The sequence below is a fragment of the Oncorhynchus masou genome, chromosome 28, assembly GCF_036934945.1.
Source record: "Oncorhynchus masou masou isolate Uvic2021 chromosome 28, UVic_Omas_1.1, whole genome shotgun sequence".
NCBI lineage: Eukaryota > Metazoa > Chordata > Actinopteri > Salmoniformes > Salmonidae > Oncorhynchus > Oncorhynchus masou.
In genome coordinates this window covers 18,644,971-18,658,773 of record NC_088239.1, presented here as the reverse complement: position 1 = coordinate 18,658,773, position 13,803 = coordinate 18,644,971, and the positions used below count along the sequence as shown (strand labels likewise).

The following is a 13,803-nucleotide window of genomic DNA, read 5'->3' as shown; positions in this document are numbered from 1 at the left end:
CGAGACTACATTGGGACGAATGGAGTGGGTGGACTAGAAAGTGTTGCTGGGCACATAGACCTCAGTCCCCCATTAAATAACATATAGATTCTACATTCTCTAGTGAGTAACCTCAACCCCACTTTTACTTCAGCATCTGGAGTAGTTTTCTAAGCCAACATGTAAGCCAATAATATAATAAGCCAATATGTACTGTATTGCATATACAGTGTATTTCATTGGAGCATTTATTTGACCCAAATAAAAGTGCAAATGTCACTTAAATATAAACAAATATGGATCAGTGTTCATGTTTAGACTAGTATTTTTCACATATCATGAACGTAGGATACTTTTATTTTGAAAATGTTCAAAATTTCGTGACCCGGATGTACTTTTCTTTGTGTTGCCCACGAGACGCTGGTGATCGCTTCTACCTAAAAACACAAAGCAACAAGACAAATTATTTCAAAGTATTTCATCAGTTGAATATTATAAAGATGGCAGGGAATATTAAATTCTTTAGATTTGTCGGTGGTTATGTGTGCGGCGCCGCCGTCACCACTGGATCATGTGTTGCAGTGATGAAACTTTACAAGGATGAGGACACAGAGGACCAGAGAGAGCCCGAGAAAGGTTTGCTTTTAAGTTAGTATTTAGCTAAGTTAAGTTAGCCGTCACCTGTAATGAAATTAGCCAGTATACACAGATGATACGTAATGATTACCTAATGAACAATTATCATAGCTGATACACAAGTACCCAAATTATTCATATTAAACTTAGCCAGTTCAGAAGCCAGCCAAATGTGGTAGAATTTTGCAATATTTGTGAGTTCTGTCTATGTAAATAACGTCAATGCTTTGTTACAGTTCCTCAGGCACAGCAGGAGATAGGGCGGTATGGCTTCCCCTTGACAGGAGCTGAGATACGATACTACGCCAACCACACATTGTCCTACAACCAAGCCATGAAAACACCAAGATGGGTCGCAGAGCACCTGTCACATGAGAAACTATTGGGTAATAATGCTGTAATGATAATCTAATAATGTAGTCATAATATCCCTATGAGCAAAAATTGTGCTCACTGGGATAGTCATAGGCAGCTGTTATACAGACATTCTAGATATAGGCGAATTCTCTTCTTCTTGCTGCCGCAGGGAAAGCTGACAGAAAGCACTGTAAATTCAAGCCAGACCCCAGTATCCCAGAACCCTTCACTGCACACAATGCTGACTACCTGGGCAGTGGCTGGTCCAGGGGCCACATGGCCCCCGCAGGAGACAACAAGGCCTCCGAGGTACCCAGCAACATCACACCTATCCAACATATTGGTGTCATAGATTGAGCTTGGAGTAATGTCTTGTCCTGAGTTGATGTGGTTTACACCAGTGGTTTGTTAAGACCTTTTCTCGTTTTGATGGTATGTGAGGTGAACTGGTCTTACAGAATTCTCTCCTTTCTCTTCCTATTAACAGCAGTCAATGGCTGAAACTTTCTACCTATCCAACATTGTGCCCCAGAACTATGAAAACAACGCTGGATACTGGAACAGGTATATGGGAACCCCCAGTGATATTCATTGCATTTGTTCCACAAGTTAGGTGATACTACTTGGTCCTAGTACTGTATATAAATGGAATGACCTATGCTGAAATAAAACTCTCTTAATCTAAGCTATTGTATGATCATTTTGAAGTCCGTGATTTGTGTGTTGCCCCAGTATAATATACTGTTTTGTATTTCAGACTGGAGATGTACTGCAGGGACCTAGCCAAGCGCTTTGATGACGTGTGGGTCATATCGGGACCTCTGGTCCTTTCTGAAGAGGAGGCTGATGGGAAAAAGACAGTGTCCTACCAGGTAACTGAAGCTGTTAGGCAGACCACACTGTGCAGTCCAGGGTGCACAGCTCTAGGATCTCCCCAAATCCTAACCTTAACCATTAATGGGGGAAATGCGACTAGGGGCAACTGTACAGTGTCCACTCAATGTCAGTGGTTTGTCTGAGAGCTCCAAAAAGAAATGCACTTGTAAAGTATTTAGATCCCTTGACTTTTTCCACATTTTGTTACATTAAAGTCTTATTCTAAAATTGATTAAAAAGAAAACATTCTCATCGATCTACACACAATACACCATAATGACAAATCAAAAACAGTTTTTTTTTTTAGATATGTTTGCAAATGTATAATTTTTTTGGGGGGAATATCACATTTCCATAAGTATTCAGACCCTTTTGTTCAGTACTTTGTTGAAGCACCTTTGGCAACGATTACATCCTCAAGTCTTCTTGGGTATGACGCTACAAGCTTGTCACACCTATATTTTGGGAGCTTCTCCCATTCTTCTCTGATCCTCTCAAGCTTTGTCAGGTTGGATGGGGAGCGTTGCTGCACAGCTATTTTCAGGTGTCTCCAGAGATGTTTGATCGGGTTCATGTCCGGGCTTTGGCTGGGCCACTCAAGGACGTTCAGAGACTTGTCCACGAAGCCACTCCTGTGTTGTCTTGGCTGTGTGCTTAGGGTCATTGTCCTGTTGTAAGGTACACCTTCACCTCAGTCTGAGGTCCTGAGCACTCTGGAGCAGGTTTTCATCAAGGATCTCTCTGTACTTTGCTCTGTTCATCTTTCCCTCAATCCAGACTAGTTTCCCAGTCCCTGCTGCTGAAATACATCCCCACAGCATGATGCTGCCACCACCATGCTTCACAGTAGGGATGGTGCCAGGTTTCCTCCAGATGTGACGCTTGGCATTCAGGACAAAGTGTTCAGTCTTGGTTTCATCAGACCAGAGAATCTTGTTTTTCATGGTCTGAGAGTGGGCTGTGATGTGGCTTTTACTGAGGAGTGGTTTCTGTCTGGCCACTCTACCATAAAAGCCTGATTGGTGGAGTGCTGCAGAACCTGTCCTTCTGGAAGGTTCTCCCATCTCCACAGAGGAACTCTGGAGCTCTATCAGAGTGACCATTGGGTTCTTGGTCACCTCCCTGACCAAGGCCCTTCTTCCCCAATTTCTCAGTTTGGCCGGGAGGCCAGCTCTAGGAAGAGTCACTTAATTATGCTCGGGCATCATTACTTAATTATACCATGACATTGTTGAATGCTCGTTTCTAATTGGCTTGAAGGGCATTCTAGAGTGTGCATTATTATGTAAGCAATAATGCACGAGGAGGTGTGGTATATGGCCAATATACCACGGCTAAGGGCTGTTCTTAGCACGACACAATGTGGAGTATATTGGCCATATACCTCAAACCCCCTAGATGCCTTATTGCTATTATAAACCTGTTACCAACTTAATAAGAGCAGTAAAAATAAATGTTTTGTCATACCCGTGGTATACGGTCTGATATACCACGGCTGTCAGCCAATCAGCATTCAGGGCTCGAACCACACAGTTTATAAATAAGGGATAATCAACGAGGAGCTATGCGTTCTCTGGAGAGAAAAAATGTATGATATGGAAGGTGTTTTCCACGACACGCTAGGAGAGTGGAACTAACCTTCCAAGGAGTTACATTATTTTCCAGAGAACACATAGTGCCCCAAGTTGATTATCTATTTTATACCATGGCTATAATTTAACACATTTGCAGCTAGAAATGTGTTCATTTGCAGGAATAAACGTGTTCAACATCTACTGAAATAATTAGCAAGTTCACTAGATAGCTACAGTAGTTGCCTTGGTAACCAAACAAACAGACTTACTAGTTTAGCTAACCAACCCATTAGTCCTTGCTCGCTATTTTGAAAATAGAATTCAGCAATGCCAATAACTTCAATTTGAACTTTGCTTCCAAATGCAGCTCGTTGATTATCCCTTACGTATACAATGAAATGAGGGAGGAGATAACATAATGCTATTTCCTGGACATATCACAGTGTAGCCTCATGGCCACTAGATGTCACTGTTGCACAAAAAAAATCCCTCTTGTTGATGAAGCCCATCTTTTTTTCAAGTTTTTCCAACCCACAGAAAGCACACAAGTACTAAGTTGTTATTTATTCACTGAGACTTTTGTACACTGCCCACTCTCGTAATATTAGTCTTACTCAACATCAGACAACACTCGCTAGATTATGACAGTGGCTGTTTAGTAGCTTTTAATAAAAAAAAAAGTGAATATCTGGATGCTGTCGGCTGGTTCGGTTAGTGTTTGTTTTCCTCTGCGTTGGTTAGGTTTGCATCAATGCTTTGCCCCCCTGTGGCTGTTCTATCAGAGAAAGTGTGCTATGAATGCTTCTTTGTCCTCCAGTGAGGCCCAGAGTGTAAACCCACAAGGGCAGGGATCATCAACTAGATTCAGCCGCAGGCAGATTTTTTCTTGAGTCGATGGTCAAGGGGCCAGAACATAATTTCAAATCATTTGTAGACTGCAAATTGACAGCAAGATGCCCAAACAGATATAGTATTTGACTGAAACATAATTTCAAACCTTGCTTACATTTGTATACGATCACATATCTCTATTATTCGTGGGAATACTTTGGAACAGTTTTTTTTTTACATCAAAATAACTTGGGAGCTGATTTGCTGGTGTTTTTACAGTCTTATGTCTACCAATAAAAAATTATAATAAATAAAATAACACTTTTTCGGGGACCAAATAAAGTCACAGTGACAGGTGTATGGGTTCCCCGCCAGTTGGGGAACCTAGCCCTAGGGCTGTTACCTAGACACACAGATCATCTGCGACAGGGGCCGTGTTCCACCCATTGAAACCCCAAACCCACCTGGGGCCTGAGCTGCAGCGGTGGGGATTAAACACACACGACACACCCACAGTTTATTGTTTCCTTTTGCTACCTCTCCAGTTGCCATGGCAGTGCCCCCTGGGCATTGCCAGGCGGTCCTTGTTTCCTGTGAGGGATTGAGAGGTTTAGAGGGCTCTGGGGATGCCCGCCTTAGGTTGGTTGTGCCAGCCTCTAACATCCATGGTGGAGAGGCCTGGAGTGCAGTGTCTTTATCCCAGATGAACTCCCCTGGAGTGGGGTCTCCCTGTGGTTTATCAGGGGCCAACACACTGTCCCCCCATCAGCAGGAACAGGACTCCCACCTAGAGAGGAAGAAGAAAGAGAATGAGAGGAAGATAAAACAGAGAGAGAGGGAGGGATGGAGTGGAGAAGGAGAGCGTAGAGAAGAATGAAAGCTCTGTGTAGTAGGCCTACCTTTTGTCATTATGGGGATATTATATATATATACTACCATTCAAAAGTTTGGCATCACTTAGAAATGTCCTTGTTTTTGAAAGAAAATCTCATTTCTTTTGTCCATTATAACAATTAGAAATAAAAGCTTAAATAAATAATTCACTCTAGTATTATTCTGACATGTCACGTTCTTAAAATAAAGTGTTGATCCTAACTGACCTAAGACAGAATTTTTACTTGGATCAAATGTCAGGAATTGTAAAAAACTGAGTTTAGATTTATTTGACTAAGGTGTATGTAAACTTCCATCTTCAACTTTGTACATATATATATATATATATATATATACACACACACACACACACACACACACACACACACACACACACACACACACACACACACACACACACACACACACACACACACACACACACACACACACACACACACACACACACACACACACACATATAAGCTCAGTTGACATTTAATCCTAGTAAAAATTCCCTGTCTTTTTAGGTCAGTTAGGATCACCATTTTATTTTAAGAACGTGACATGTCAGAATAATAGTAGAGAGATTTATTTATTTCATCACATTCCCAGTGGGTCAGAAGTTTACATACATTAAATTAGTATTTGGTAGCATTGCCTTTAAATTGTTTAACTTGGGTCAAATGTTTCGGGTAGCCTTCCACAAGCTTCCAACAATATGTTGGGTGAATGTTGGCCCATTCCTCCTGACAGAGCTGGTATAACTGAGTCAGGGTTGTAGGCCTCCTTGCTCGCACACACTTTTTCAGTTCTGCCCATACATTGAAGTCAGGGCTTTGTGATGGCCACTCTCATACCTTGACTTTGTTGTCCTTAGGCCGTTTTGCCATAACTTTGGAAGTATGCTTGAGGTCATTTTCCATTTGGAAGACCCATTTGTGACCAAGCTTTAAATTCCTGACTGATGTCTTGAGATGTTGCTTCAATATAATTAGTTTACATCATTTTCCTACCTCATGATGCCATCTATTTTGTGAAGTGCACCAGTCCCCCCACAACATGATGCTGCAACCTCCATGGTGCTTCACGGTTGGGATGGTATTCTTCTGCTTGCAAGCTTCCCCCTTTTTCCTCCAAACATAATGATGGTCATTATGGCCAAACAGTTCTATTTTTGTTTCATCAGACCAGAGGACATTTCTCCAAAAAGTACGATCTTTGACCCCATGTGCAGTTGCAAACCGTAGTCTGGCTTTTTTATGGAGGTTTTGGAGCAGTGGCTTCTTCCTTGCTGAGCAGCCTTTCAGGTTATGATGATATAGGACTCGTTTTACTGTGGATATAGATACTTTTGTACCTGTTTCCTCCAGCATCTTCACAAGGTCCTTTGCTGCTGTTCTGGGATTGATTTGCACTTTTCGCACCAAAGTACTTTCATCTCCAGAAATTTTCCAAGCTGTTTAAAGGCACAGTCAACTTGGTGTATGTAAACATCTGACCCACTGGAATTGTGATACAGTGAATTATAAGTCAAATAATCTGTCTGTAAACAATTGTTGGAAAAATGACTTGTGTCATGCACAAAGTAGATGTCCTAACCGACTTTCTAAAACTATAGTTTGTTGACTCCAACCTAAGTGTATGTAAACTTCCGATTTCAACTGTGTCTATATATATAATTATTAGGAAATAGAAGACATACAAGACCACTGATAATCACCCTCGATCTGGGGCTCCACGCAAGATCTCACCCCGTGGGGTCAAAAATCCCAGAACCACACGGGGGGACCTAGTGAATGACCTGCAGAGAGCTGGGACCAAAGTAACAAAGCCTACCATCAGTAACACACTATGCTGCCAGCGACTCAAATCCTGCAGTGCCAGATGTGTCCCCCTGCTTAAGCCAGTACATGTCCAGGCCCGTCTGAAGTTTGCTAGAGAGCATTTGGATGATCCAGAAGAAGATTGGGAGAATATCATATGGTCAGATGAAATCAAAATATAACTTTTTTGTAAAAAAAACTCAACTCGTCGTGTTTGGAGGACAAAGAATGCTGAGTGGCATACAAAGAACACCATACCTACTGTGAAGCATGGGGGTGGAAACATCATGCTTTGGGGCTGGGACCAGGACAACTGATCCGTGTAAAGGAAAGAATGAATGGGGCCATGTATCGTGGGATTTTGAGTGAAAACCTCCTTCCATCAGCAAGGGCATTGAAGATGAAACGTGGCTGGGTCTTTCAGCATGACAATGATCCCAAACACACCACCCGGGCAACAAAGGAGTGGCTTCGTAAGAAGCATTTCAAGGTCCCGGAGTGGCCTAGCTAGTCTCCAGATCTCAACCCCATAGAAAATCTTTGGAGGGAGTTGAAAGTCCGTGTTGCCCAACAACAGCTGTTTTGCAAGGAGGAATGGGAAAAAAGTTCAGTCTCTTGATGTGCAAAACTGATAGAGACATACCCCAAGCGACTTACAGCTGTAATCGCAGCAAAGGGTGGCGCTACAAAGTATTAACTTAAGGGGGCTGAATAATTTTGCACGCCCAATTTTTCAGTTTTTGATTTGTTAAAAAAGTTTGAAATATCCAATAAATGTCGTTCCACTTCATGATTGTGTCCCACTTGTTGTTGATTCTTCACAAAAAAATACAGTTTTATATCTTTATGTTTGAAGCCTGAAATGTGGCAAAAGGTCGCAAAATTCAAGGGGGCCGAATACTTTCGCAAGGCACTGTATGTGTTTTATTTTCGGTACTTTCCTTCACAACCCCAATTTTATTTTATGACCTTATGAAGGGAAATGTGATCTTAGTGTACAGTCTGTACTCCCGTTTATTCGAGTAATGTAACTGATTGAGAGGTCTCCCTGATTTGTCAAGGCCTTAGTTGGAGCCCCGGGCACTGGGCAGGTGTGAATGATTCTCCCTTTAACTGAATGGTTATTGCCCCACTAACAAAGCGATGGCATTGTCCTATTTAGGTGCCACTTGTGGATTTGACAGCTCTAATGCAGTTCCACCTCACACCATCAAAACAACAGCTACAGATATGCGGAAGTCGGCTGAAGCGGATCTGCCTGGCTCCTGGATTATTTGATGAGGCTACTTTAATCTAGAACAAACAACCTTTACCATAAATCAGCGTGGACCTCTCCTTGAGATCTCAGGGCGCTGAAGGCATAAGTCCATCTGTTCTTTACGAGGCCTCCATAAACTAACACTGTCGTATCTCGGAACAGCCTAGCCCACAATCTATCGAGGCACGGGTAGACCAAAATATGCAAAATGCAAAAAAAATGTGTGTTTTAACATGATTTAACGTAATATGTTGTTATTTGTGCAGGTCATAGGCAAAGACGACGTGGCCGTCCCCACCCACCTCTTCAAAGTCATCCTCGTCGGGAAAGACCAATCGGCATCGGGCAATTTGACTAACAACCAATCGGTATCAGAAACCTTGGCCCTCGGGGCCTTTGTCGTACCCAACCAGCCAATCGGCTTCAAGCGCCCACTGACGGACTTCCAGGTGAGTCTATCGGAACTAGAGAAGATCTCGGGCCTGACCTTCTTTCCCAAAGTGGAGCGGACAACTCCGAGCCTCCCCAACTTGTGCGATAGGGATTCCTGCCAATTGATGGACTTTAAGGATTTCACCTTGTACCTCACGGCCAGGAAGGTGGGCAGTGCCCGCACCACGGTGAAGCTGGAGAAGAGCATGGCGGAGCTGAAAGAGCAAGGCATCGCCCCGGACGACTACGTACTCAAACTGTACCAGGAGAAGAAGAAGGAGCTGGAAAACAAAGAGCATAACCTGGCTCATGTTCCTTAGGGCACTAAGAGAAAACGTTTTGTAGCAGAAACAGAAAATGAGGGTTTCTAATTGGACAAGTCCACATAGTCCCTCCTGTTTTGATTGGTTTGGTGCCTAATGAACACAACCCTGGATGGAATGTCCATTATGGCTCTGTGAAATGAGCAGCTGGTCAAGTGGCTGTTTTGCTATGGGTTACATAGTTTGTTAGATTGTTTATTGAACAGATCTTTCTGTATATTACTTTTTTCCCATTGGAAGGGTTATTTCCCATGCCAGAATTACAAAAAGTTTTTTTTAAATGTGGATAGTTTTTTTTATTTACCCTGAACAAAAATATAAACGCAACATGCAACAATTTCAGCATTTTACTGAGTTACAGTTCATATAAAAAAATCAGCATTTTAAATAAATGTATTGTCCCCCCGTCTAACTCAATCAGCTGATCAGGGTTTTATGTGTACTAATCGATAATAGAGACCCAGGCGGAATCATGTGTTTCCTGTCGCCACTAATTGCATTGAGACATTTCAATTGGACCGCAGGAAAAGAAGGGCACATGTATCACCAGTGTAATGGATCAGTTTGTTACCGAGAAGCACTATGGGTCGCTATATTGTTTGTATTACCTCATAGCTGACTTCAGGACATTACCACTCAACCACTGCCTTCTGCCAAATGGACCCGTTAGATATCAGATATACAGTAGTATCACATCAATAAAGACTAGCCTAGACCCCATCACTCACCCATCATCCACCTTACACACACACACACACACAACCACACACACAGGATCCTACTCAGCCAAAGAAAAATCAACCATAGCCTATTGGAACCAGGATGAGAAGTATTAGGCCTAATGCAATGTAATTGACAGATGAGAACACATGAACACACACTCTGTCTACTGTACACACACTGTCTGGCAGACCAGAGCTGCATCTCAATATTACGAAGCAGTTTACTCTGCTTGTGTTCTCTCCTTGAAACTCTCATGCTTGATGCCTACTAGGAATTTGCTTGGACCTCTCCAGTCCTGTGAGATTACTAAAGGTGCAGCCTCTGTCGCAGCTTGCCGCGACTGGGAGACCGATGGGGCGGCGCACAATTGGCCCAGCATCGTCCTGGTTAGTGGAGGGTTTGGCTGGCAGGATGTCCTTGTCCCATTGCACACTAGCAACTCCTGTGGCGGCCCGGGTGCAGTGCACGCTGACACGGTCGTCCGGTGCACGGTGTTTCCTCCGACACATTGGTGTGGCTGGCTTCCGGGTTAAGTGGCCATTGTGTCAAAAAGCAGTACGGCTTGGTTGAGTTTTGTTTTGGAGGACGCATGGCTCTCGACCATTTTCAACTATTGAGATGCTATATTTGTAATTCGTCTAGCTTAAATGATTTGATGCCACTTTACAGTAGGTTGGGGCGACAGTAATCCAGTCTGAGCTCAGCTGGCACTGCTTTCGATTCCCACTGTGCCACTGTGTTTGTCAGGGATCACCAGCCAGGGAAGGTCAGGGGCAAGGGTGGCACTGGGAACCATGTGATGATATATTATGTAGAAATACGTTGTTACTTTTCCAATGTATGGCATGGTTTTATTAATAATCAACTGTACATTAAGATCAAGTTCTCCCAACAGCTAATATATATGGAGAGCAGAGAAGTTCTCATTTGGAAGATGGGACCTTGTCCCATTTTAAAGCAGATTTTCCTTTTAACTTTTTTTTATCACCTACATCCTCTTAACCTTACTAATAAGGCAGACGCCATAAAGGAAATTGAATGCAGCTGGATCAAATGTAATCACATTTTTTTGTGTAATCCAGGTCATTACATTGTAAATTACATGAGAGAGTTCATAACTTCACATGGCCTTTGGGAGATATCATACTATTTTCAAAGGTGTTGGCTACAGGTGTTAAAAATGTGAATGGAATCTGAATAGGCTAGCAAGAGAAATACTTGATACACACAATAAAGGCAGATCCAAACCGTATTGTGCTGCTCGGTTGCATGGTTACAAGAACTATGGCGTGGAAAAGGGTATGTTTAATTCCAAGCTGGACTCAGGGGTAGATGTAACATAGCAAGTGTAACTCTTGTCTCCCTCCATTTAGTATGAAATGTTACATTTCATATGGTATGTATTAATTTGTGGATGTCCATCACCCATTTTGTAGGATATGTTATTACAATTTGTTGTGGCTAACATTAGCTAGGTGGCTAACTTTAGCTAGGTTAGTGGTGAAGGTTATGGGTTAAGGGTTAAGTCTAGGGTTAAGGTTAGGGGAAGGGTTAGCTAACATGCTAAGTAGTTGCAAAAAAGTAGTAACAAGTTGCTAATTAGCTAAAGTTTTATGTGATGTGATTCGAACCCGCAACCTTTGGGTTGCTAGACTTTTGCATTATACACCTCCCTGACCAACCTTCCTCCTTTGGTTTTTGGCTTAAATAACCTTCTGTCTTATGTAACCATACCAAACGTAACATATCATACTAATTTGAGTGTAATGGGCGGTTTTGACGGTGGCATGGGCGGTTTTGACGGTGGCATGGGCGGTTTTGGCGATGGCATGGGCGGTTTTGACGGTGGCATGGGCGGTTTTGACGGTGGCATGGGCGGTTTTGACGGTGGCATGGGCGGTTTTGACGGTGGCATGGGCGGTTTTGACGGTGGCATGGGCGGTTTTGACGGTGGCATGGGCGTTTTGACGGTGGCATGGGCGGTTTTGACGGTGGCATGGGGGTTTTGGCGATGGCATGGGCGGTTTTGACGGTGGCATGGGCGGTTTTGGCGATGGCATGGGCGGTTTTGAGTAGCGTCTGTGAGTCTTGTGAGTGTCATATCTGCAAGTGAGTGTGTGTACCTGCGTGCATGTGAAAGTGTGTGTCTGTGTAGACTTTCATGCATGTGTGTGTGTGTATGTGTGAAGTTGCAGTGTTTCTCCTCCCCATGCAGACCTGTGCTGTTACTGTGTGTGGAGCAGCTGCGTTGGCCAACCCAAGGCTGTAATTAGCTGCCCCAGTCTGCCACGGTGTCGGAGTGAATTCCCCCTCAGAACAACATGCCATGTAAGCAATTAGTCCATCTATGCTCTGCCCGTCCTCTGGTTAACAGCACAGTAGGAGGGCTGATCTGGCTTACACAAGGCTACTGTGCTGACTTATAATCAACATTGCTATGTTTGTAGGCCTACACACTTCTGGGAGGGGAAAAAAAATGTTGCACTCTCTCACATTGTCCCTCACTTCCTCTGTGTCCCTTCATAGACCAAGCTCAAAGTTGTTGTGAATCTGACATCAATTTATTGAACCACTGTCTTTAATCCAGTGTTTTCCAAGCTTGGCAAAGCTATAGCTAATTGAAATACCCTGACTCATCCATTTATTCCATAGAGTGCATTACCATTGGGGCTCTATAGGCTCAATACAACTTACTCTCCTCATCTCCTTCCCATCATCTGCTCAGATCTGTAAACACAGGATACTGACAATGAGTACTACTGACTATCTCCACTCAGTCAAAGCAGATATAAGGGAAACTGTTGGTAATTCCTTCGAGGGTGTGTCTCCTTCAGCCGAGAGCAGGTTCTGTGTTCAGGACACTCTTGGTTCCTACCTGTAGAATCCAGCAGGGGGAGATGTTAGACCATGTACTGACAGTATCGGTGCTATATTATTAGTGAGTTGATTACCACACGTCTTTAGAGTTGATGGTAATAACAGTGTAGTTTAATACCAGCAGGTTTAGGATCTTGCTTTGGAGCACAGAAGTCTTGAATTGTGTGTGTGTTTGTGTGCGTGTGTGAGTGTGTGTGCATACGTGCGTGCATGTGTTGATACAGAGGATACAGGAGTGGCAGAGATGGAGGGAGAGGAAGAGAAATAGAGAGAGGGGCGAACAAGCTCAGACTCCTTGAGGGGATTGAGGTCAAAGGATCTGTGATTAAGACTAGCCTTTTCTCCCATTCATGTAAATTACACTGACCTTTGCCCTGTTCCTTAATATCATCCTCCGAAAGGTGCTTCAAGAACCACACAGGGAATGTCGTTTAGGGCACACTATAGAAAAACGTTTTGCAATGGAAAACGAAAACAAGCATTTCTTATTTGACAGTTAATCTAGTCCCTCCCTGTTTGTCTGTTTTCTTCTGTTTGGTACCTTAATGAATACGACCCAGGCATGTCTGTCCACACAGACTTAAACAGTTCATTAATATTTATAGCTTAGCCCTGTACAATGGACTTGTTCTGCTTACTGTAATATGAATCTCCATTTTTTAGGCCACTTTTGCCTCCTTCGTCTTATTCTTATAACTAGACCTATCAAAAATAGAAACAATTAACTTTTTTAAGTGCTGTGAAGTAGGCCGGATAATATTATGCTTTGTGTAGAAGTTTAGGCCAGCTGATAATAGTCAACGTAATGGACTTCGTGAAGAGCCTCTCGGTCTCTCTCTTTCTTTCTCTCTCTCTATCTTTCTCTCCCTCTCTCTTTCTTTCCCTTGACACTTGCAAGTCGACATAATGAACTTCAGTTGCTCTCTCTCTTTCTCTCTCCCTCTTTCTCTCTTTCTTTCTCTCTTTCCCCTAACGAGCTGTCACGTTGAATTAGCGCGACAATGCCACCCTGAAAGATTTGGAAAACACAGAGACGCTCTGAGGTCAGGCATTCTAGAGGACAGCACAACACGCTTGGCTCCGAGGACCACTCGCATTAAGTCTGAGTAAGGAGAGCTGCAGCCGATATGCTGTCGGAGGGGCTTCCGGTATTGTTGTATTTGTGGCCCTCCGAGGCCCTACTCACCTTTTGCTGGCTTGACTTTCCTGGAAGCTCGTCAAGGAGAGGCACTTGCCAC

General features: G+C 43.3%; 1 protein-coding gene across 1 annotated transcript; it reads left to right on the top strand.

The window, feature by feature from the left end:
* The first annotated feature begins 379 nt into the window (after positions 1–379).
* Positions 380–9,307, top strand: LOC135517298 (nuclease EXOG, mitochondrial-like). Its single transcript, XM_064941471.1, has 6 exons — positions 380–615; positions 852–1,001; positions 1,142–1,281; positions 1,460–1,536; positions 1,730–1,844; positions 8,477–9,307. The coding sequence occupies exons 1-6, from the start codon at positions 480–482 to the stop codon at positions 8,960–8,962; spliced, it is 1,104 nt and encodes a 367-aa protein (XP_064797543.1). The 5' UTR covers positions 380–479; the 3' UTR covers positions 8,963–9,307.
* Positions 9,308–13,803: the final 4,496 nt, after the last annotated feature.

Bases quoted from the DNA above. Each gene is read 5' to 3' on its own strand.
- LOC135517298 (XM_064941471.1), top strand. From the start codon at position 480: ATGGCAGGGAATATTAAATTCTTTAGATTTGTCGGTGGTTATGTGTGC. The intron at 1,002-1,141 runs GTAATAATGCTG...TTGCTGCCGCAG, and splicing joins GTCACATGAGAAACTATTGG to GGAAAGCTGACAGAAAGCAC. The intron at 1,282-1,459 runs GTACCCAGCAAC...TCCTATTAACAG, and splicing joins GAGACAACAAGGCCTCCGAG to CAGTCAATGGCTGAAACTTT.